The 23,396-nt window shown below is 40.5% G+C and overlaps 1 protein-coding gene across 11 annotated transcripts in view; it reads right to left on the bottom strand.

The window, feature by feature from the left end:
- Positions 1 to 23,396, bottom strand: part of LOC700897 (uncharacterized) — an 86,285-nt gene that overhangs the window by 3,648 nt on the left and 59,241 nt on the right. Inside the window, exons 4-5 of one of the 11 annotated variants that reach the window (XM_077993540.1) lie at positions 17,997 to 18,150; positions 16,678 to 16,749 (exon numbers count right to left, since the gene is read on the bottom strand). The exons of the other annotated variants lie outside the window; for them this stretch is intronic. Of the exons in view, the coding sequence (XP_077849666.1) occupies positions 16,678 to 16,691 (14 nt within the window). The 5' untranslated portion in view covers positions 16,692 to 16,749; positions 17,997 to 18,150. The remainder of the gene's footprint in view (positions 1 to 16,677; positions 16,750 to 17,996; positions 18,151 to 23,396) is intronic. 11 annotated transcript variants of the gene reach the window in all.

Raw genomic sequence — 23,396 nt, 5'->3', positions numbered from 1 at the left:
CCTATGGTCTTGGTGAGTTCAATGCACTTCCTGTAGTCTGCCAATAACAGATTTAACACTATCCAGAAATGATATTATATGTGGATAAGGTGATCTCATTAGAGCAGAATCACTCAATTAAGTCTCTATTTCTATTTCCCAGGCTAGGACCACATCAACTGACAAATCATATTACTTCTAAAGTCAACTAGATCTTCATCCTTGTACAGTTTGGATTTTGAAAGTGCCTTAGAGCATGTCTTGATGATTGCCCTTATTAAATGTCAACTTGTCAGGTTAACCTTACATTCCAGTCTGTCAAGAAAACCTCAGTTCTGAGTTCTCATCGTGTTGCAATTAAAATGATGGGACATGATCAAAGACAGTACCTCATCCTCTCTCACAAATCATTAAAAGGCAGGAACCACAGCTAATATGTTCTACATGTCCCCACATTCCATAAAACAGTGTCTAATAGAAGACATTATATGTTGATTTGCTTGTTTACTGATAAGGAGGGTTCATTTTAAATGTAGAAGCAAGTTGAGACACTGATCTAAAGATGCCTGACAAGTAGACGTTGTTTTTGTAACTACAGAATAAGTGAGAATATTTTAGTTCTCAAGGGAATTGGAAAGTAATAAAGAGCAGGATCTTGGTTTTTCTTTAGATAAAAATACTAAAAATTAAAATTAAGAAATCAAAATCCTTTAAATACAAAATTATATTGCCTTTCTCTGAATTTCAAAGGAAAGAAACAAAGGATATGTATGAAATTGCAACTTTAATTCAATATCTTTACTCACAGTATAGAAATAAAAAACCTTTTCTTTTCAACATTAGGAATACTACTGAAAAATAATTATAGCAAAGCCCTGGTCATTCAAAGAAAGATTCTATTGCATGAGAGTTTCTAAATGTAAGCATCCAAACATTTTTCTTTTAAACAACATTAGAGAAATTTGAGTTATTGCAGACTCATGTCTTCCTAAATCCAATTTAGTCTTTCACATCCATAACAATGAAGCTGATCCATCAAGAAATTACTGCTTCCTGCTATACTACAGTGAAGTCCTCAAGAAAACGGAGCCAGCCAGGGCTGTCCTACCCAACACCAAATAACTCCCATAGCTGCCCCTCTTATAGTTTCTCTGTCCTGCCCTTCCATATTCCTTATCATGCTTCATCAGCCTATCAGCCATTTTCCTTCATGTCTCTAATTTTCTACTTTTAATTTTGTTGAGTATTTGGAAAACCTTTTTTTTCTTTTTTTTCTTTTTTTTTTTTTTTTTTTGAGACAGGGTCTTGCTCTGTTGCCTGGGCTGGAGTACAGTAGCGCGATTATGGCTCACTGCAGTCTCAAACTTCTAGGCTCAAATGATCCTCCTGCCTCAGTCTCCTGAGTAGCTGGGACTACAGACACATCACCACACCCAGCTAATTTAAAAAAATTAAAAAAATTTTTTTTGTAGAGATGAGTGTTTTGCCATGTTGTCCAGGCTAGTCTCAAACACCTGGCCTCAAACAATCCTCCCTTCTTGGCCTCCTAAAGTACTGGGGTTACAGATGGGAGCCACCATGCCCAGCCTGAAAAATAATTTTTTATTTTTTTGAGACAGTCTCACTCTATTGCACAGGCTGGAGTGCAGTGGCATGAGCTCAGCTTACTGCAACCTCCACCTCCCAGGTTTAAGCAATTCTCCTGCCTCAGCCTCCTGAGTGACTGGAATTACAGACAGCTGCCACCATGCCCGGCTAATTTTTGTATTTTTGTTAGAGACAGGGTTTCACCATGTTGACCAGGTTGGTCTTGAACTCCTGACCTCAAGTGATCTCCCACCTCAGCCTCCCAAACTGCTGTGATCACAGGCATGAGCCACTGTGCCCAGCCTGAAAAATAGATTTTTAAAACTTGCCATAATCTTGTATAAATTAAGAGCTCAAAAGTTTTAAGTAAAAAAACCGTCATACAGATAGCTATATCACTAATCAGTGACTTCCAAATGACATTATCATTAGTGCATTCGCTGGCTGTCCTCTATTTTGGTATCTCAGATGCCATTTTTAGTCATATTCTGAATGTTGGTTATAGTGAAAGTAAATGCTATTTATGTTAAGATCCATATTTATCTTAAAGCATGATTTCTTCATTGTGAGCAATTTCTTTTGCTGTCTACTCCCATTAACAACAGTAGTATGAGCATTATATTCTAAGAGAAGTATTCCCAACTTCTAAAACACAGATAAATTAATTTTAGCTATTATTAAGACTTAATTGCATTTAAGCCTTTTTGCAAATTATTAATTACTACCATCTCCACAACAGGAAAAAATACCATGTAAGAATCTTTATATCACATCTCTTGACTTGTACCCAGAATATATAAAGCACTTTTACAACTCAACAATAAAAAGACAACCCAATCAGAAACGTGCAAAGATGGCTGGGCACGATGGCTCATGCCTGTAATCCTGGCACTTTGGGAGGCCGAGGAGAGTGGATCACTTGAGGTCGGAGTTCAAGATCAGACTGACCAACATGGTGAAACCCTGTCTCTACTAAGAGTACAAAATTAGCTGGGAATAGTGTTATATGCCTGTAATCCCAGCTACTTGGGAGGCTGAGGCATGAGAATCATTTGAACTCAGGAGGCAGAGGTTGCAGTGAGCTGAGATAGTGCCATTGCACTGCTGCCTGGGTGACAGAGTGAGACTCTGTCTCAAAAAATTAAATTAAATTAAAAAAGTAAAAAACGGGCAAAGACAACAATGAACAATCCCAAAAGGAAACAAAAACAATTATCTTTACAATTGCATCAAAAAGAATGAAATGTTTAGGAATAAACTTAACCACAAAGGCAAAAGACTTGTGCACAAAAGACTTTCTACACAAAACACTGCTGAAAGTAAAGACATAAATAAACGAGAAAACATCCCATGATCGTAAATGGAAAGACTTAATATTGTTAGGAGCAGAACACTACTTAAAGTGATTTACAGATTTGATACAATCCCTATCAAATCCCAATGACCTTTTTAATATATTTTTATTTTTTTCTTTTTTAAAAAAAATAGGTGGATGGATTCATTCATTCATTCATTCATTCATTCATTCATTTATTTTTTGAGATGGTGTCTCACTCTGTTGCCCAGGCTGGAGTACAGTGGCACGATCTCGGCTCACTGCAACCTCCGGCTCCTGGGTTCAAGCGATTCTCCTGCCCCAGCCTCCCAAGTAGCTGGGATTACAGGTGTGCACCACCACGCCCAGCTAATTTTTTGCATCTTTAGTAGAGAGGGGGTTTCACCATGTTGGCCGGGCTGGTCTCAAACTCCTGACCTCGTGATCCAACCACCTCAGCCTCCCAAAGTGCTGGGATGACAGGTGTGAGTCACTGAGCCTGGCCCCAATGACCTTTTTTTTAAAACAGAAACAGAAAATCTGAGCGGATCTTCATGGTAGATGTCAGGCAGGACTAGATTGCAGCTCTGACTTGGACAGAGCAGCGTGCAGAGGCTCACATTGTGAATTTTAGCTCCAGAACAACTGCAAAAACAAACCAGGAATCCCGAGAGGACCCACAGACCCTCTGGAGAAGGTGGATTGCTCCTGCAGGACCCAGGAGACACCCCAAACATTATGAGTGCCTAAACTGAAGAAGTGGGAAAGGGAGATCCTCCGCTCCCGAACACACACCCCCACTGAGGAAACTGAAGGTCTAGTTTGTGGGAGAAGCTTCCCACCTTACCTGGAGCTGAGTCAATTTAGAGAACTGAGTGAAATACAGGGGTAGAGGAAGCAGCAAGAAAGGCTCTGGGAGCTTGCTGGGTCCCCAAGCAGGGCATTCCTGCCTGGCACCACAGAGATCCTTCAGCAGGGCGGCCAGAGGTGTGTGGAAAATGCCACAGGGAGAAGAAAATCTCCAACTGAACTTTGTAACAAGTTGAACTGGGCAAGAAGCCTCCTGGCCAGAACTCAGGGGACAGTGTGAACCCAGCAGGCAGACTCTAAAGGTGGGGAGAAAAACCAAAGCCCTTTTCTTTCCCAGCTGGGAGGTGGGTAGCCTGAGGCAAGTGCTCAAGTCCTGCTCAGCCACTGCCTGGAAACAGACTCGTTGCTGTTAGGAGGGGGCACAGTGGGAGTGAGACTGGCCCTTCAAGATTGTGTGGGAGTTGTGTGAGGCCTGTGACTGCTGGTTTTCCCCCCACTTCCCTGACAACCTGTATGACTCAGCAGAGGCTGCCATAATTCTCCTAGGTACACAACTCCAGTGACCTGAGAACCTCACTCCCATCCCCCACAGCAGCCACAGCAAGATCCACCCAAGGAGAGTCTGAGCTCAGACACGCCTAGCCCTGCCCCCACCTGATGGGCCTTCCCTAACCACCCTGGTAGCTGAAGACAAAGGGTATATTCTCATGAGAGGTCTAGAGCCCCACCCACTGACGGTTTTCTCCATACTACCATAGCTGATGCTCTCTGGAAAGCACTACCTCCTGGCAGGAGGCCAACCGGCACAAAAATAGAACATTAAACCACCAAAGTGAAGAACTCTCACAGAGTCCATTTCACCCCCTGCCACCTCCACCAGAACAGGTGCTGGTATCCATGGCTGAGAGACCCATAGACGGTTCACATCACAGGACTCTGTGCGGACAACCCCCAGTACCAGACTGGAGCCTGGTAGACTTGCTGGATGGCTAGACCCAGAAGAGCTTGGCTCTCAGGAAGCCACATCCCTAGGAAAAGGGGGAAGAGTACTACATCAAGAGAACACCCCATGGGACAGAAGAATCTGAAAAACAGCCTTCAGCCCTAGACCTTCCCTCTGACAGAGCCTACCCAGATGAGAAGGAACAAGAAAATGAACTCTGGCAATATGACAAAACAAAGCTCTTTAACACCCCCCCAAAAAAAATCACACCTGCTCACCAGCAATGGATCCAAACCAAGAAGAAATCCCTGATTTACCTGAAAAAGAATCAGGAGGTTAGTTATTAAGCTAATCAGGGAGGCACCAGAGAAAAGTGAAGCCCAATGCAAGGAAATAAAAAAAAAATATGATACAAGAAGTAGAGGAGGGGGGTACAAATATTCAAGGAAATAGATAGCATAAAGAAAAAGTAATCAAAAGTTCAGGAAACATTGGACCAGGAAACATTGAAACAATTATAGAAATGCAAAATGCTCTGGAAAGTCTCAGCAATAGAATTGAACAAGTAGAAGAAAGAAATTCAGAGCTCAAAGACAAGGTCTTCGAATTAACCCAATCCAACAAAGACAAATAAAAAAGAATAAGAAAATATGAACATAGTCTCCAAGAAGTTTGGGATTATGTTAAATGACCAAACCTAAGAATAATCAGTGTTCCTGAGGAAGAAGAGAAATTTAAAAGTTGGGAAAAATATTTGGGGGAATAACGGAGGAAAACTTCCCCAGCCTTGCTAGAGACCTAGACATCCAAATACAAGAAGCACAAAGAACACCTGGGAAATTCACTGCAAAAAGATCATTGCCTGGGCACACTGTCATCAGGTTATCTAAAGTTAAGATGAAGGAAAGAATCTTAAGAACTGTGAGACAAAAGCACCAGGTAACCTACAAAGGAAAACTTATCATATTAACAACAGATTTATCAGCAGAAACCCTTCTACAAGCTAGAAGGGACTGGGGCCCTATCTTCAGCTTCCTCAAACAAAACAATTATCAGCCAAGAATTTTATATCCTGCAAAACTAAGCATCATATATGAAGGAAAGATACAGTCTTTTTCAGACAAACAAATGCTGAGAGAATTTGCCACTACCAAACCACTACTATAAGAGCTACTAAAAGGAGCTCTAAATCTTGAAACAAATCCTGGAAACATATCAAAACAGAACCTCTTTAAACAATAAATAACATAGCACCTATAAAAGGAAAATACAATTTAAAAAGCAAAAACATCAAACAAAAAAAATTAAGGTACACAGGCAACAAATAGCACAATGAATGAAATGGCACCTCACATCTCAATACTAATATTGAATGTAAATGGGCTAAATGCTCCACTTAAAAGATACAGAACTGCAGAATGGATAAGAACTCACCAATCAATTATCTGCTGCCTTCAGGAGAATCACCTAACACATAAGGATTCACATAAAGTAAAGGGATGGAAAAAGGCATTTCATGCAAACTGACACCAAAAGTGAGCCAGAATAGCTATTCTTATATCAGACAAAACAAACTTTAAAACAACAGCAGTTAAAAGATACAAAGAGGAACATTATATAATAAGAGGCCTTGTCCAACAGGAAAATATCGCAATCCTAAACATATATGCACCTAACACTAGAGCTCCCAAATTCATAAAATAATTACTAATAGACCTAAGAAATGAGATAGACAGCAACACAATAATAGTGAGGACTTCAGTACTCCACTGATAGCACTAGACAGGTCATCAACACGGAAAGTCAACAAAGAAACAATGGATTTAAACCATATCTTAGAACACGTGAACTTAACAGATATATACAGAATATTTTATTGAACCACCGAATATACATTCTATGCATCAGCACATGGAATTTTCTCCAACATGGAAATTTTTCTGACACATAATGATCTTAATAGAAATGCTAGCTATTCTTTTTATTATGTGGTTCCTCATATACCCGGCTTGGGAAGCTAACGCAAGTCTCTGAAAGATTTCTTCAAGGATCCCTGTCTAAATGAGAGAGGAAAAGTTACCATTGAAATAGCAGACTCGCCGGGCGTGGTGGCTCACACCTGTAATCCCAGCACTTTGGGAGGCCGAGACGGGCAGATCACGAGGTCAGGAGATCGAGACCATCGTGGCTAACACGGTGAAACCCCATCTCTAATAAAAATACAAAAAACTAGCCGGGCGTAGTGGCGGGCACCTGTACTCCCAGCTACTTGGGAGGCTAAGGCAGGAGAATGGCAAGAACCCGGGAGGTGGAGCTTGCAGTGAGCCGAGATCGCGCCACCACACTCCAGCCTGGGTGACTGAGCAAGACTCCATCTCAAAAAAAAAAAAAAAAAAGAAATAGCAGACTCTATTTAACAACACTGGTTGTAGGTCTCTGATGAAATTTTAGTTCTCTGAATCCTCTAAAATTCATTTTACATATGTTTTATTATCATGCCACAAAACCCTAGCCTAAGTGAGTAATCAATTATTAGCTGGACCACATTCCAAAATGTTTCTTTCCAATGTTAGGCGTGTAAAATCAAGGTGGAAAATATAAGCACAATTCAAATAGATTTGGGGTCACTCTTTTTTAGTATTTTAATGGGAAAACAGGTATCCGCCCTCACCCTGAGAGATGATTCCCCATAGAAATCCAGGCTTTCATGTCTTCCTTGAGTAAGCAATGATATTTTTCCAAAGTAGGGGTCCTAGTTGTAACAATTACACTAGAGAATTTAGTAGAGACCTATTCATGGAGTATTTCCCTATGGTATGCAGGTATTTACTTTCAATCAGTTTTAATCCAAGGTGTATAGATATGGGGTACATAACACGCAAAATGGGACCAGTAACATATTCCTACAATTTTATCATCCGAAAATCAAGTGTGTAAGGCTAAATTATTTTCACAACTATTTAGAGCAGTGTGGCTTTATAGCTAACTAAGGAAGGGAAGAAATGCTAAGAAGCCATGAAAATTTATGTATTCTGAGCCTAGTTAGGTAATTGGTCTGAAACCTATGAAAAAGTTTCATTATCTAAAATATAAATTCCATAGAGTAGCATTAGCAAAGGTTAATCTTTTCTGAATTATTAATCAATTTAGTAAAAAAGTTCTCTCCATTCACACATTAAGAAAATTTGGATTTGCTCCCTTGATGTGCCCAGGAGAAAAACCAGAAAATATTAATCTAACGTCCCAGTAGTCCCCAAGCTTCATAGGTCCAACCAATTATTAAGCACACAGCACTAAATGGTTTCTTGTCTTCTGTGTGCTTATAAATGGAGTATACCTATTTCTGTAGTTCTATTTCATGTAAGTAATAAGATATATACAGATATCTTGATACTGGAAATGCTTTAAAAAGAAAAATATTAAATATATAACATTTAAAAGATGTTGCAAAAATATAAAACAAAATAATTATGAAATTCCCTTCTATCATATAATTTCTGGGAAACACAAGCTTTACTTCAATCCAGTTTATTTCAGTTTTAAAAATAAAATACATACCATCGTAAAACCAGCTAAGTATTAGTTTTAATCATTTGTAAACTGAGGACACAGAACTCAGTGTGTGTCCTGCCAATATAAATGTGTACAGTCCTGCCAATATAAATGTGTACAGAAAAGGCAGAATTCTTCAGGTGCCTTGAATTGCAGTAACATTTAAGAAATCATGTTTTATGTGGATCATTCCTTTAAAACTGATGGGAAATTATATTTCTATATAAGAGAATTTCCCCAGGTAGAGTTGGAAAACTTTTTCTAGAGTATTGGAAAGTGACACATGGGATACATTCATGATCATCCACTTATGGAGTGGTGCCCATGGAATACCAGGACAACAGAAAACTAAGCTCTAATCATCCAGCTGTCTCCACGTCGTGTGAATCATACACAACTGAATCTGTGAAGTGCACATCCCATCTCTATATGCTTTCTACTTGCATGTATTATAAGAAAAGGTACATAGCTACTTCTGTGCTAACAGATCATTTTTATTAGAAAACATCCTGAAGCAGACCCATCTCACATGCAGAGACATACATAGGCTCAAAATAAAGGGATGGAGGAAGATCTACCAAGCAAATGGAGAACAAAAAAAAAGCAGGGGTTGCAATCTTAGTCTCTGATAAAACAGACTTTAAACCATCAAAGATCAAAAGAGACAAAGAAGGCCATTACATAATGGTAAAGGGATCAATTCAACAGGAAGAGCTAACTATCCTAAATATATATGCACCCAATACAGGAGCACCCAGATTCATAAAGCAAGTCCTTAGAGACTTACAAAGAGACTTAGACTCCCATACAATAATAATGGGAGACTTTAACACCCCACTGTCAACATTAGACAGATCAACGAGACAGAAAGTTAACAAGGATATCCAGGAATTGATTTCAACTCTGCACCAAGCGGACCTCATAGACATCTATAGAACTCTCCACCCCAAATCAACAGAATATACATTCTTCTAAGCACCACATCGCACTTATTCCAAAATTGACCACATAGTTGGAAGTAAAGCACTCCTCAGCAAATGTAAAAGAACAGAAATTATAACAAACTGTCTCTCAGACCACAGTGCAATCAAACTAGAACTCAGGACTAAGAAACTCAATCAAAACCGCTCAACTACATGGAAACTGAACAACCTGCTCCTGAAGGACTACTGGGTACATAATGAAATGAAGGCAGAAATAAAGATGTTCTTTGAAACCAATGAGAATAAAGATACAACATACTAGAATCTCTGGGACACATTTAAAGCAGTGTGTAGAGGGAAATTTATAGCACTAAATGCCCACAAGAGAAAGCAGGAAAGATCTAAAATTGACACCCTAACATCACAATTAAAAGAACTAGAGAAGCAAGAGCAAACGCATTCAAAAGCTAGCAGAAGGCAAGAAATAACTAAGATCAGAGCGGAACTGAAGGAGATAGAGACACAAAAAACCCTCCAAAAAATCAATGAATCCAGGAGCTGGTTTTTTGAAAGAATCAACAAAATTGATAGACCGCTAGCAAGACTAAAAGAAGAAAAGAGAGAAGAATCAAATAGATGCAATAAAAAATGATAAAGGGGATATCACCACCGACCCCACAGAAATACAAACTACCATCAGAGAATACTATAAACACCTCCATGCAAATAAACTAGAAAACCTAGAAGAAATGGATAATTTCCTGGACACTTACACTCTCCCAAGACTAAACCAGGAAGAAGTTGAATCCCTGAATAAACCAATAACAGGCTCTGAAATTGAGGCAATAATTAATAGCCTAACAACCAAAAAAAGTCCAGGACCAGACGGATTCACAGCCGAATTCTACCAGCAGTACAAGGAGGAGCTGGTACCATTCCTTCTGAAACTATTCCAATCAATAGAAAAAGAGGGAATCCTCCCTAACTCATTTCACGAGGCCAACATCATCCTGATACCAAAGCCTGGCAGAGACACAACAAAAAAAGAGAATTTTAGACCAATATCCCTGATGAACATTGATGCAAAAATCCTCAATAAAATACTGGCAAACCGAATCCAGCAGCACATCAAAAAGCTTATCCACCATGATCAAGTGGGCTTCATCCCTGGATGCAAGGCTGCTTCAACATATGCAAATCAATAAATGTAATCCAGCATATAAACAGAACCAAAGAAAAAAACCACATGATTATCTCAATAGATGCAGAAAAGGCCTTTGACAAAATTCAACAGCCCTTCATGCTAAAAACTCTCAATAAATTCGGTATTGATGGAATGTATCTCAAAATAATAAGAGCTATTTATGACAAATCCACAGGCAATATCATACTGAATGGGCAAAAACTGGAAGCATTCCCTTTGAAAACTTGCACAAGACAGGGATGCCCTCTCTCACCACTCCTATTCAACATAGTGTTGGAAGTTCTGGCTAGGTCAATCAGGCAAGAGAAAGAAATAAAGTGTATTCAGTTAGGAAAAGAAGAAGTCAAATTGTCCCTGTTTGCAGATGACACGATTGTATATTTAGAAAACCCCATCATCTCAGCCCAAAATCTCCTTAAGCTAGTAAGCAACTTCAGCAAAGTCTCAGGATACAAAATTAATGTGCAAAAATCACAAGCATTCTTATATACCAGTACAGACAAACAGAGAGCCAAATCATGAATGAACTCCCATTCACAATAGCTTCAAAGAGAATAAAATACCTAGGAATCCAACTTACAAGGGATGTAAAGGACCTCTTCAAGGAGAACTACAAACCAATGCTCAGTGAAATAAAAGAGGACACAAACAAATGGAAGAACATACCATGCTCATGGATAGGAAGAATCAATATTGTGAAAATGGCCATACTGCCCAAGGTAATTTATAGATTCAATGCCATCCCTATCAAGCTACCAATGACTTTCTTCACAGAATTGGAAAAAACTGCTTTAAAGTTCATATGGAACCAAAAAAGACCCCACATTGCCAAGACAATCCTAAGTCAAAAGAACAAAGCTGGAGGCATCACGCTACCTGACTTCAAACTATACTACAAGGCTACAGTAACCAAAACAGCATGGTACTGGTACCAAAACACAGATCTAGACCAATGGAACAGAACAGAGCTCTCAGAAATAATACCACCCATCTACAGCCATCTGATCTTTGACAAACCTGACAAAAACAAGAAATGGGGAAAGGATTCCCTAGTTAATAAATGGTGCTGGGAAAATTGGCTAGCCATAAGTAGAAAGCTGAAACTGGATCCTTTCCTTACTCTTTATATGAAAATTAATTCAAGAGGGATTAGAGACTTAAATGTTAGACCTAAAACCATAAAAACTCTAGAAGAAAACCTAGGTAATACCATTCAGGACATAGCCATAGGCAAGGACTTCATGTCTAAAACACCAAAAGCAATGGCAACAAAAGTCAAAATTGACAAATGGGATCTAATTAAACTAAAGAGCTTTTGCACAGCAAAAGAAACTACCATCAGAGTGAACAGGCAACCTACAGAATGGGAGAAAATTTTTGCAATCTACTCATCTGACAAAGGGCTAATACCCAGAATCTGCAAAGAACTCAAACAAATTCACAAGAAAAATCAAACAACCCCATCAAAAAGTGGGCAAAGTATATGAACAGACATTTCTCAAAAGAAGACATTCATAGAGCCAACAGACACATGAAAAAATGCTCGTCATCACTGGCCACCAGAGAAATGCAAATCAAAATCACAATGAGATACCATCTCACACCAGTTCGAATGGCAATCATTAAAAAGTCAGGAAACAACAGGTGCTGGAGAGGATGTGGAGAAATAGGAACACTATTACACTGTTGGTGGGATTGTAAACTAGTTCAACCATTGTGGAAGACAGTGTGGTGATTCCTCAAGGATCTAGAACTAGAAATACCATGTGACCCAGCCATCCCATTACTGGGGATATACCCAAAGGATTATAAGTCATGCTGCTATAAAGACACATGCACACGTATGTTTATTGCAGCACCATTCACAATAGCAAAGACTTGGAATCAACCCAAATGTCCATCAGTGACAGGCTGGATTAAGAAAATGTGGCACATATACACCATGGAATACTATGCAGCCATAAAAAAGGATGAGTTCGTGTCCTTTGTAGGGACATGGATGCAGCTGGAAACCATCATTCTCAGCAAACTATCGCAAGAACAGAAAACCAAACACTGCATGTTCTCACTCATAGGTGGGAACTGAACAATGAGATCACTTGGACATGGGAAGGGGAACATCACACACCGGAGCCTATTGTGGGGAGCGGGGAGCGGGGGGATGGCACTGGGAGTTATACCTGATGTAAATGATGAGTTGATGGGTGCTGACGAGTTGATGGGTGCAGCACACCAACATGGCACATGTATACATATGTAACAAACCTGCATGTTGTGCACATGTACCCTAGAACTTAAAGTATATTAAAAAAAAAATCCTGAAGCATGTGAATATTGCATAAAAACGAGCTAAAAGAAATCCTCCCAGTATGAATCCTCCCACTGTGCCACACCATGCTCACCACCTGACTTGCACAGCATGGTTTAGGAGATAAGGGGACAGAAAAGAAACCCTTTCCATCAGCAGGATGAGCTAGGAGACTTTCTTCAAATATGGTTCTTAGGAGTGTCAGATGCTGAGACCTGGCTTGCCCAATGAGCCAAGCCCCGAAAATTGCATTTTACACATGGGAAAAGGCAAGCTATTCTCAGAGAGACTTGAGATTTAGAAGATAATGACATAAATCACAGGAAAAATAACATGGAAGAAAATTCTGAGATAGGTCACATTTGGAAAGGCCACATTGCAGAAGACAAGAGAAAAGCTAAGTGCGTAGATTAAGAAAACACAGAGCAAGAAATGTCAAAGAACAATCTGAACATATCTTTGAAAAGTCACCATAAAAATCTCTCAAAGCAGACAGTGAAGCCTGAATTTCCTTCTGGAGAAAGGTAACATAGGTAAGATTCCCTTTACTACCTTGATTAAGGAAGCAATCACTTTAAACATTTTGCAACCTGTAGTTACCAAATCATGGACAGTCTGTGATACATGGAATAATCAAATGGGCCACAAACTAGTGAAGAATGCTAAGGTCGATGCACCTGAGCCAGTGGTCAGGAGAGCAGTGGAAAAGGAAGCAACCTCACAAGTTTGGCACTTATGCCCTTGGGGGTGGGCAGGTTACAGGGCGAAGGAAGGGAGTGAGGGCATGTCTATCGTCACATCTGCAGCACCAGTGTAATCGTGCATATCTCTCAGAGTAGAGATGATGTGCAAATACTGTGATTTACATCCAGCACCTAGTGAGGTACCTGAGCTATGTGAAAGAGCATACTTTGGCTTTGCATTATCATAATTGTCAACTTCATCATCATTGTCATGACTATCATCAATTTTCTCCTCAATAAATTTGAGAGATTACACCTTTGGGAGCCACAAAAGGGGTTATCACTACCATAATCATTTTGTTTTCTTTATTTTTTAAAGCAACTGCAACCTCATAGTCACTGTCTCTAATTTGAAATATTCTAGCCACTAGGGTACATGCTTATGTGCTGACACCATTAATTTAAATTTGAGAAGTCAGGCCCAGCACGGTGGCTCATGCCTGTAATGCCAGCTCTCTGGGATTGCTTGAGCCCAGAAGTTCCAGATCAGCCCAAACAACATGGCAAAACCCCATGTCTACTAACAAAACAAAAAACTAGCCAGGTGTGGTGGAGCATGACTGTGGTACCAGCTACTCAGGAGGCTGAGGTGGGAGGATCGCTTGAGCCCAGGAGGTTGAGGCTGCAGTAAACTGTGATGGTACCACTGCACTCCAGCCTGGGCAACAAATGAGACCCTGTCTGAAATCAATTAATTAATTAATTTGTGAAATTAAAACTGGGGTAAGATGTATCTTCATGAGAAATTATTGTTAGATATTTTGTGAGAATGTAAGGTTATACTCTCTTGATAAGCCAGTGTTTTGAATAAAGAATCTAATTTCCTTCTAAATGATTTAAAATTATTTTATTTCTATGTATATAATTTTTAAAAATTACTCAAACTATAGAAGACTTCTTAGATAATACTTTGAATTGATTGATAAAGATGAGAGAAGTAAAAGCAAGTATATCTAGTAAAATTCTGCAGTTAAAACCTATCCCTTCCTTGACCAATAGGAATATGAAATTAGTAATGTCTGGATCTAAAATAACTAGATAACATAACAATATGGACCTTGAGAACTAATAAAGCAAGTAAATAAAAGTCATTTAGTCTGAGAAGTGAATGCAAACCAAAAAATGAGTATCTCTCAAGGAAAGCATCCACTAATTTTATGAGTCACTAAAGGATTAAACATATCAAACAGAAAAAGATCCCCTTGCACTGCCAAGAAAACAATCCTCTGAGCCGTGGGTGATGGTTAGAGCCGGTTAGCTAATCTGAGGTCACCAAAGCCTTACTATTAGAACTGACAGGTCTCAATCCACAGCCTGCCTAGGGCCCAGCTCACCCACTAATTCTACACCTGCAGAATAAAGAGGCATTTATGCAGAGGGATGAGTAGGGGATTCAGTTCACCTGTGAAGAACCTGCACGGTTTTACGGAAAGATATCCTTTGCTCATTGCTCTGTAGGCCTGCAATTGTAGTGTCTATAGAAAGGTGGCAAAATTCAACTGGGGAGCATGGAATCATAGAGTCACCAGTGGAACATTTTACCTGCCTCTTAATTTTACTCTATTCTCTCCTGGATAATAGTAATCTGGGGAGAGCTGTGCTCAAAATTTTCTCCAACTTCCCTTGTCACATCTGTGTGAAGAATCAGAAGGGTCACAATCATGTAGACAAGACCAAGTTCTTTCCTTCTGATACCAAGATCAAATTAGTCCAAGCCCACTGCATACTTTGTAATGTCTCTACTCTGGGGCGAGAAGTTTCCTAGTGCCTCCCCTGAGCTCACAGTGGCTCTGCGTAGCCTCTCCCTGCAATGTGCGACAGGCACCTGCAACCTTAGGTCTGTTCTCCACTTGGAGCATGTGCTTTCCAGGTAGTATTGGTCATGCATGTTGTGATTTCCATTCTCCCATTTTCACGTTTCCAGCTCTCTCTCAGTTTAAACAAGATATTAAAATATTTCTTATGGCCATGAGTGAAGAGAGCAAATCCAGTTGGAAATGATTTCTTTCCGTTTTCTAAGAATTCCTACAGTGTCCCTAAATGTGATATAAATGTGCAGACCTGCAGGTCAATGGCCTAGACCCTGCAGAAGATGGAGCACACATCTCAAGGAGCTGAAAACCTTTTGGATTCTATGACTGAAGCACTGAGAAATCTAATCCTTGAGCCCTCCAGGGCAACAAAAGAGAAATACACCACCATGGATCACTGCAGTGTAACCAAAGGGTTCCCTGGTAGTACAGGGACACCCAGGCTTCAAATGTGATCATTCCATGAAAGCAAAAATGTTAGACAATTTGATCTTGAACAACTCTCAACCTTCTATATTTTACTAAATTCATTTTTTTTTCTTTTTGAGACAGAGTCCACTCTGTTGCGCAGGCTGGAGTGCAGTGGCATGATCTTGGCTTACTCCAAACTCTGCCTTCCCAGGCTCAAGTGATCCTCTTGCCTCAGCCTCCTGAGTAGCTGAGATCACAGGAACACAACACTATGCCAACCTAATTTTTTGAGTTTCTGTAGAGATGGAGTCTCACTATATTACCCAGACTGGTCTCAAACTCCTGAGCTCAAGCCATCCTCCTGGCTCAGCCTCCCAAAGTGCTGAGATTACAGCATGAGCCACTGCACACAGCCCAATTTTACCAAATTCATTAGGAAGGGAATGAGAAAAGAGATGAAAATTTCTGTCTATTCAAACAAGTTTAAATAGAAGTGAAATGCCCAGAAAAATACATTATTAAGGAGTTAGCTAGGCTAAATACAGACCATGGAGACTCTTGGCTCAATAAAAAGTGCCATCTGCCATCACTTGTCTATTAGTGTGAGCTGACCCAGGCCCAGGCCAAGGCATGTGGGATCCACTGCCCAGGTCTGCTCTCACTGCCCCTGATCAGGAATAAAAGGCACTTGATCTGTGGCTGCCAATCAGACAGGCTGAGCAGCAGGTGGAAGGACTTGTGGGGTCATAACCACACATGCCCAGCAGCAAAGTTTTGTCTTCCCACAGGGGTAGAGAGGCCCCATCTAGCAGACACAGCAGCCAGCGAAGTTCAGCTTTTCATCAACCGGTGATTTGGTACCACGTAATTAAATGCCATCAAAATGGATGTCAGAAAAATGTAGGATTAGGAATTTCCAAGCTATTATTCCCCAGGGAAGCAATGAAAAAATTAAGCAGAAACTATCTGAAACAACTCTGTCTGAGCTCTAGAAAACAGTCTACACCCGATTACAGCAATGAGGTGAATACCCAATAAAAAACAAAACCATTTTGAAAATCGTAAGAAAGTTTTGTGGCATTTTTTCTCACCTTACCCCATCCATTTTCTAGCATGGCAACAGTCTTGGTCTTGAAGTGGCAACAATCCAGATAATTATTCTCCTTGAACCAGAAGAAGCAGAGTAGATCTTATTTGCAAACCACTGTGTATATCTACTGTAAGCTGTCTGTTAGATACTTGAAGCATTTATGCAAGGTGTTCCTATCTGGTTTGCCCAACTTGGAACTTAGGCAGGAAATACAGTGAATGCTCATTAAAAGTGGCTAGTTAACTACAGACTTATAGAAGCCTGAGGCAAAAGGTTACAAATGGAGACACAAAATATACCACACAAAAGCATGGAGCAGCTGTTATGTGATTCACTGGGAAATTAGAATGTTCAAAAGCAGTCAAGTATATAAGGGAATTTAGAAAGCCATAGGCATGCCCAGGCAAGATGCATGCTCAAAAAAGACTTGTGAAGACCGTAAGCTTTCACCCCAGGCTCAGGGCAAGGCTAGCTAAATGCTGAAGGATTGTCCCAGCACAGAGACAATCTGCAAAGACTGGGAGAGTTCCTAGCATTCAATAAAATCTCTGTCAAACCACTAGATGCATATCAACTATAGGAACAGACATTACAGATAATATGTGACAAGGAATCATCTTTGTAAACGTAGTCAGGAAAAGTCTCAAAAGTAAAGGACTACTACAGCATTCAACAATTGTAAAGGGAGGAAAAAAACCCTGGGGAAGTAGAAGAATTAGACTTCACATAGATACCACATCATAATAATCAAAAGCTTAATTTTTAATTTAAAAAGCCACACAAAAAATACAGCATAACACAGCCCCTTCAAAGAAGAAACAAAAAAGCTAAAGAACTCATCCTTGAGAAAGTCCAGAATCAGGCTTACTAGATAAGGACTTTAAAACACCTGTCTTAAAGGTGTACTAATAGCTAAGGGAGAAGATAAACAAAACTAAGAGAAATCAGAAGAAGGATATATGAACAAAATGATGCCAGAAATAAGTTTCTTATCAAACTTCCTTGTTCTTTCTGGTTTTGTAAACAACCCTTCCCACCTAATTGGTAACAGGAACAGCCTCTCCCTTCCCACTTAATTGTCTGTATTCAATTTCAAACAATAGCCAGTCGGCTTAGTTTAGATTGTGCAGTGCGACTCCAGTTACTGGGGAAAGGACACAGAAACAGGAGCTGCATTAGGGATAAAAACCCCTGCCCCACCCTACTCGGTGTGCTCTTGCAATTGCATCAGATGCAAGCAGCACCCTTCTGCAGAAGTAAAATTGCCTTGCTGAAGAATTTTTGGTCTAAGTGCTGGCTCTTATTTGTGGCACCAAATACCTGTTTCCAACAATTTGGGGGCTTGTCCGGGATCCCATTCTCCTCCAGGGAAGGGTCTCCTCCGATCATCTCTCATGAGGAGACACATCCTGCTGCCTTGTTGCAGTTGCCTCAGGAGTAAGGGATTGAAACCCACCTGGCATGATGAATAAACCTGGACTCTCAGCAACATGGGAAAAAAAGAAGTCTACAAATAAATACCGTGGCAACCAGGTAACAGTACACAGACCAAGGTAAGAAAATCTGTGGGGGCAGTGAAGTATTTCCTTGGTGGTCGGGACATCCTGGAGGTGAAAGTGTGTAAATGAGATGCACAATTAAGTGTGAAGTGAGTGTGGAGTCTGGATCCATGGTTCCATGGTCACCTCATACAGCTTAAGACAGCCTTCCTGTCATGGGATTTATACTGACCTGGCATTGCTAAGAGGGACCTAAATTCCATGAGGGAAGTGGCCAGAGAAGGATGAAGTGAAAGCAAAGGAGTGCAATAAACCTCCAGTATGGGGGCTTGAGCCTCTAGAGAAAGGGTGCAAGAAATCTGTATTAGGAGAGGCTGAGCTCTGCTGACTCAGGGAAACTCAGGAAACACCTAAAACTTCCAGGATAGGAAATACCACCAGAAAGATAGAAAATAAAAAGGACAAGACAGACAATAAAGTTTCCTCTAATGCCCCTGAGGTCTCATGTTAAACTACTGGAGGGATAATGAAATGACCAAGCACAAGAAAAAGCGACAAATAATAAAATATTGTTTTATTTGGACCCAAGAACCTATCCTCAAACCCTCAGTTTTTTGGCCAAAGTTGGGTCCAATGAAGATTGGGTTTGTCAACTTTTAATAGAATATGTCAATAACAAAAGTCCTGTCTCCCAGGAGGAAAAAGACTATGCCCTGTGTTGGTGGCAAGGGCTTGTCCTCCCCTATCCCCTAAAAGCTACAGGAGACAAGCCAGAAACTACTTCCCCTCAGGAAATTGAGATCCCTAACCCCAAAAAAGTCCACCAACACATGGACACTTTAGACCACCTTGCCTGCCAAAAACATCTAACTTCCCTCCCCGTCAAGCAAATGCAACTGCCCCAAGCCCTTCTCCTTCTCATGTTGTTTCCTCCCCCACCTTATAATCCTGACTTTTGGGGCAGTCCCCAGCCTGAATGCCCTCCCCCAGGAAGACTTCAACGTGAGATAGAGCAATGTAAAAAAGATATCCAAAACTTCCCCTTCCTCACTACCTCCAGAGAATCTCCTCCAACCCTCTTTTCCTTAAGGGAAGTGTCTCTAGGAGGAGGGGGTATTGACTTTGTAAACACCCCCTTAACCAGAAGTCCAAAACCTAAAAAGAGAGCTCAACCCACTCTTAGATGATCCCTATGGAGTGGCAGATCAAATTGATCAATTCCTAGGACCCCAGTTGTATACTTGGGTTAAGTTAATGTCCATCCTAAGCACCTTTTTTTGGTGGGGAGGAAAGAAGCATGATCTGCAGGGCCAGTATGATGGTTTGGGAACATGAGCACCCCGCCCCTTCCCTGGTCAAAGCATCCCAGCAGCTGAACAAAAGTTCCCTGCCGAAGATCCTCAGTGGGATAGTAACAATATAGCCCATCAAGGAAATATCAGAGATCTCAGAGATATGGTAATTAGAGGGATTTGGGAATCAGTTCCTCAAACTCAAAATATTACCAAAGCCTTTAATATACAACAAGGAAAAGATGAAGGACCTATGGAATTCTTAGAGAGGCTTAAGGAGCAAATGAGGAAATATGCTGGCCTAGAATTAGAAGACTCCTGTGGATAAGGGATGTTAAAGCTCCATTTGGTCACCAATAGTTGGCTGGACATTACAAAAATACTACAAAAATTAGAGAACTGGAAAGATCGACTTATAGAGGAGTTTTTAAGGGAGGCTCAAAAAGCATATGTACAAAGGGATAAAAAAAAAAAAAAAAAAAAGCAGAAACAAAAGGCAAAATTTCTGCTGTCCACCCTACAACAAAGCACCCAAGGGGCCAAAACCTGTAAAGAACTTAAGCCTCCACTCGCCAGGTCATATAAAGGGTACAAAAGAGCAAAGCTAGGGAACTCAAAATTACTGAGAGAAAAGAGGGCAAAATAAATGTTCCAAATGTGGAGGAACAGGACACTTCAAAAGAGAATGCCCTGAATGGGAAAAGGAAAATAAAATCACCCCACTTATGGCTTTCAAGGAAGACTAGAGAGTCAGCGGCTCTGTCGCTTATTTCAAGTCCTACCCAGAGCCCTTGACAAATATAGAGGTGGGACCCAAACCCAAGCTTATTACTTTTTAAATCGACTAACAGGCAGTTGATTCCTCTGTTCCTCTGTTTGTTATCCTCCATCTGGTGTAATTTGTTCACAAGAACTTCTTATCTCAGGAGTAAAAGGAGAAAAATTTAAAGCAAAAATCTTAAAGGAAACAGAGGTCAAATATAAGAACCACTCAGCTAGTATTAAATTTCTGTTCATTCCAGAGGCAGGAACAAATTTATTAGGGAGAGATTTAATGCTAAAATTAGGCTTAGGCCTCTATATTAATCAAGGAAAATTTCTCACATCTGTAAACTTACCACCACAGATGAAGAACATATTCATCCTGACATATGGTCAAAAGAAGGAAATTAAGAAAAGCTACGGGTTCCTCCAGTGCATGTCAAATTAAAAACTCCCAGAGAAGTAGTACAAAGAAAACAATACTTTATTCCTTTAAAAGCCAGGATAGGTTTAAAACCCGTAATTGAAAGCCTTTTCCATGACAAACTCCTTGAACCCTGTATGTCCCCTTATAACACTCCAATACTGCCTGTATAGAAGCCAGATGGGTCATACTGGTTAGTGCAAGACCTCCAGGCTATTAATCAAATAGTTTGAAACACCCACCCTGTTGTTCTTAATTCTTACACTATTATTGGTAGAAGTCCACATAACCACCAATGATTCACAGTAATAGATTTAAAAGATGCCTTTTGGGCTCGTCTGTTAGCAGAGGACAGCTGGGACACGTTTGCCTTTGAATGGGAAGACCCCTACTCCAGTCAAAAACAGCAATACCGATGGACAGTTTTGCCCCCAAGGATTTACAGAATCACCAAACTTATTTGGTCAACTCCTAGAGCAAGTGATAAAAAACTTTTCCCTGCCCTCATCCATTTGCCTACTCCAAAACATGGATGACTCGTTTATTTCAGGAGAGAACAAAGATTAAGTACAACATTTTCAATCAGCTTCCTAAATCATCTAAGAGAACAAGGGTTACAAGTCTTGAAGAGTAAACTCCAGTTTGTAGAACCTGAAGTAAAGTACCTAGGGCACTTAATTAGCAAAGGGAAATGGAAAATAGGGTTTGAACAGTTTGAGGGTATCATATCCCTACCTCTACCAGAAATGAAACAAGAACTTAGAAAATTTGAGGGAGTGGTTGGATACTGTTGCCTATGGATTGAGTCATATGCTTTAGAAACAAAACCTTTATAACACCAAAAACTCACCCAAGAAGAGCCAGACTTCCTTCTATGGACCCTATCAGAAATACAAGAAGTAGAAAAATTAAAACATTTATTAGTAACTGCCCTGGTTCTAGCTTTACCCTCCCTAGAACAGCCATTTCATTTTTTTGTCAATGTAAACAAAGGAGTAGCCTTAGGGGTACTCACTCAAAAACACGAGGGCCACCGGCAGCCCATAGCTTTTCTGTCAAAAATTATTGACCCAGTAATGAATGGCCCAAATGTGTCCAATCCATAGCACCAACTGCCTTGCTAACAGAGGAAAGCAGAAAAAAGTAACCTTTGGGGGAAACCTCATCGTGACTACTCCTCACCAAGTCGGAACTATTCTTAACCAAAAGGCAGAAAGATGGCTTACTGACTCAAGAATTTTACAGTATGAGGCTATCTTATCAGGGAAGGATTATTTAACTTTACTGACAATTCACTTAACCCCACCGCCTTCCTAACAGAGAATCGAAACCCAGAGAACCTGGAACACAAATGTTTAGATCCAATCAGTTACCAAACAAAAATTAGGTTAGACCTAAGTGAAACCCCTTTCCAAACAAGGAGGCATCTTTTCATAGATGGTACTTCTTGAGTAGTTGAAGGAAAGAGGCATAATGGATACTCAGTAGCTGATGGGGAAACTCTCGCAGAAATAGCATCAGGAAGATTGCCAAATGACTGGTCTGCTCAAACATGCGAGCTATTTGTACTAAATCAGGCTTTAAAATGTCTACAAAACCAAGAAGGATCTACGCTGACTCCAAATATACCTTTGGAGTAGTCCATACCTTTGGAAAAATCTGAACTGAACGGGGTGTCATTAACGGTAAGGGCCAAAACCTGGTCCACAAAGAGTTAATAATACAAGTATTAGATAATCTACAGCTGCCAGAAGAAATAGCTGTTGTTCATGTCCCAGGAAGCCGGGGGAATAACCTTGCAGATCAAATAGCTAAGCAAGCTGCTTCTTCCCAGAAGGCACCCATTTTCTATCTAACCCCCTGTCTTCCCCCTCCAGCTGCAATCCCCACCTTTTCCCCTGCAGACCAAGAAAAACTAAAAAAAATTAGGAGCTGAGGAAAGCCCAGAGGGAAAGTGGGTATTACCAGATGGAAGGGAAATGTTGTCTAAACCTCTCATGAGGGAAATGTTGTCACAACTTCATCAAGGAACCCACTGGGGTCCCCATGCTATGTGTGACACAGTCCTTAGGGTTTATGGGTGTATGGGGATCCAGACCCTTGCTAAGCAAATTACAGATAGTTGCATAGTGTGCAGAGAAACTAATAAGCAAACCTTAAAGAAGCAACCTTTTGGAGGAAGAAATCCAGGGCTAAGGCCACTCCAAAGTATCCAAGTGGACTACACTGAAATGTTCCCAATAGGTCACCCCAAATATTCATTAGTAATAGTAGACTCTCTTACCCACTGGGTAGAAGCCATCCCCTTCCCAAGCGCAACAGCCAGTAATGTAGTTAAAGCTCTGTTGAAACATATCATACCCAGGTTTGGAATAATAGAGAATACTGATTCAGACAACGGGACCACTTTACTACACTCATAATTAAAAGGCTAACCCAAGCACTAGAAATAAAGTGGGAATACAATACTCTCTGGCATCCACCTTCATCAGGAAGGGTAGAAATAATGAACCAGAGTCTAAAAAGGAAAAAAAAAAAAAAGGCCGGGCGCGGTGGCTCACGCCTGTAATCCCAGCACTTTGGGAGGCCGAGGCGGGCGGATCACGAGGTCAGGAGATCGAGACCATCCTGGCAAACACGGTGAAACCCCATCTCTACTAAAAATATTAAAAAAAAATTAGCCGGGCGTGGTGGCGGGCGCCTGTAGTCCCAGCTTCTCGAGAGGCTGAGGCAGGAGAATGAC

The sequence above is a fragment of the Macaca mulatta genome, chromosome 2, assembly GCF_049350105.2.
Source record: "Macaca mulatta isolate MMU2019108-1 chromosome 2, T2T-MMU8v2.0, whole genome shotgun sequence".
Lineage (NCBI taxonomy): Eukaryota > Metazoa > Chordata > Mammalia > Primates > Cercopithecidae > Macaca > Macaca mulatta.
The sequence above is the reverse complement of the archived record's forward strand: the minus strand, read 5'-3'. Positions and strand labels throughout refer to the sequence as shown.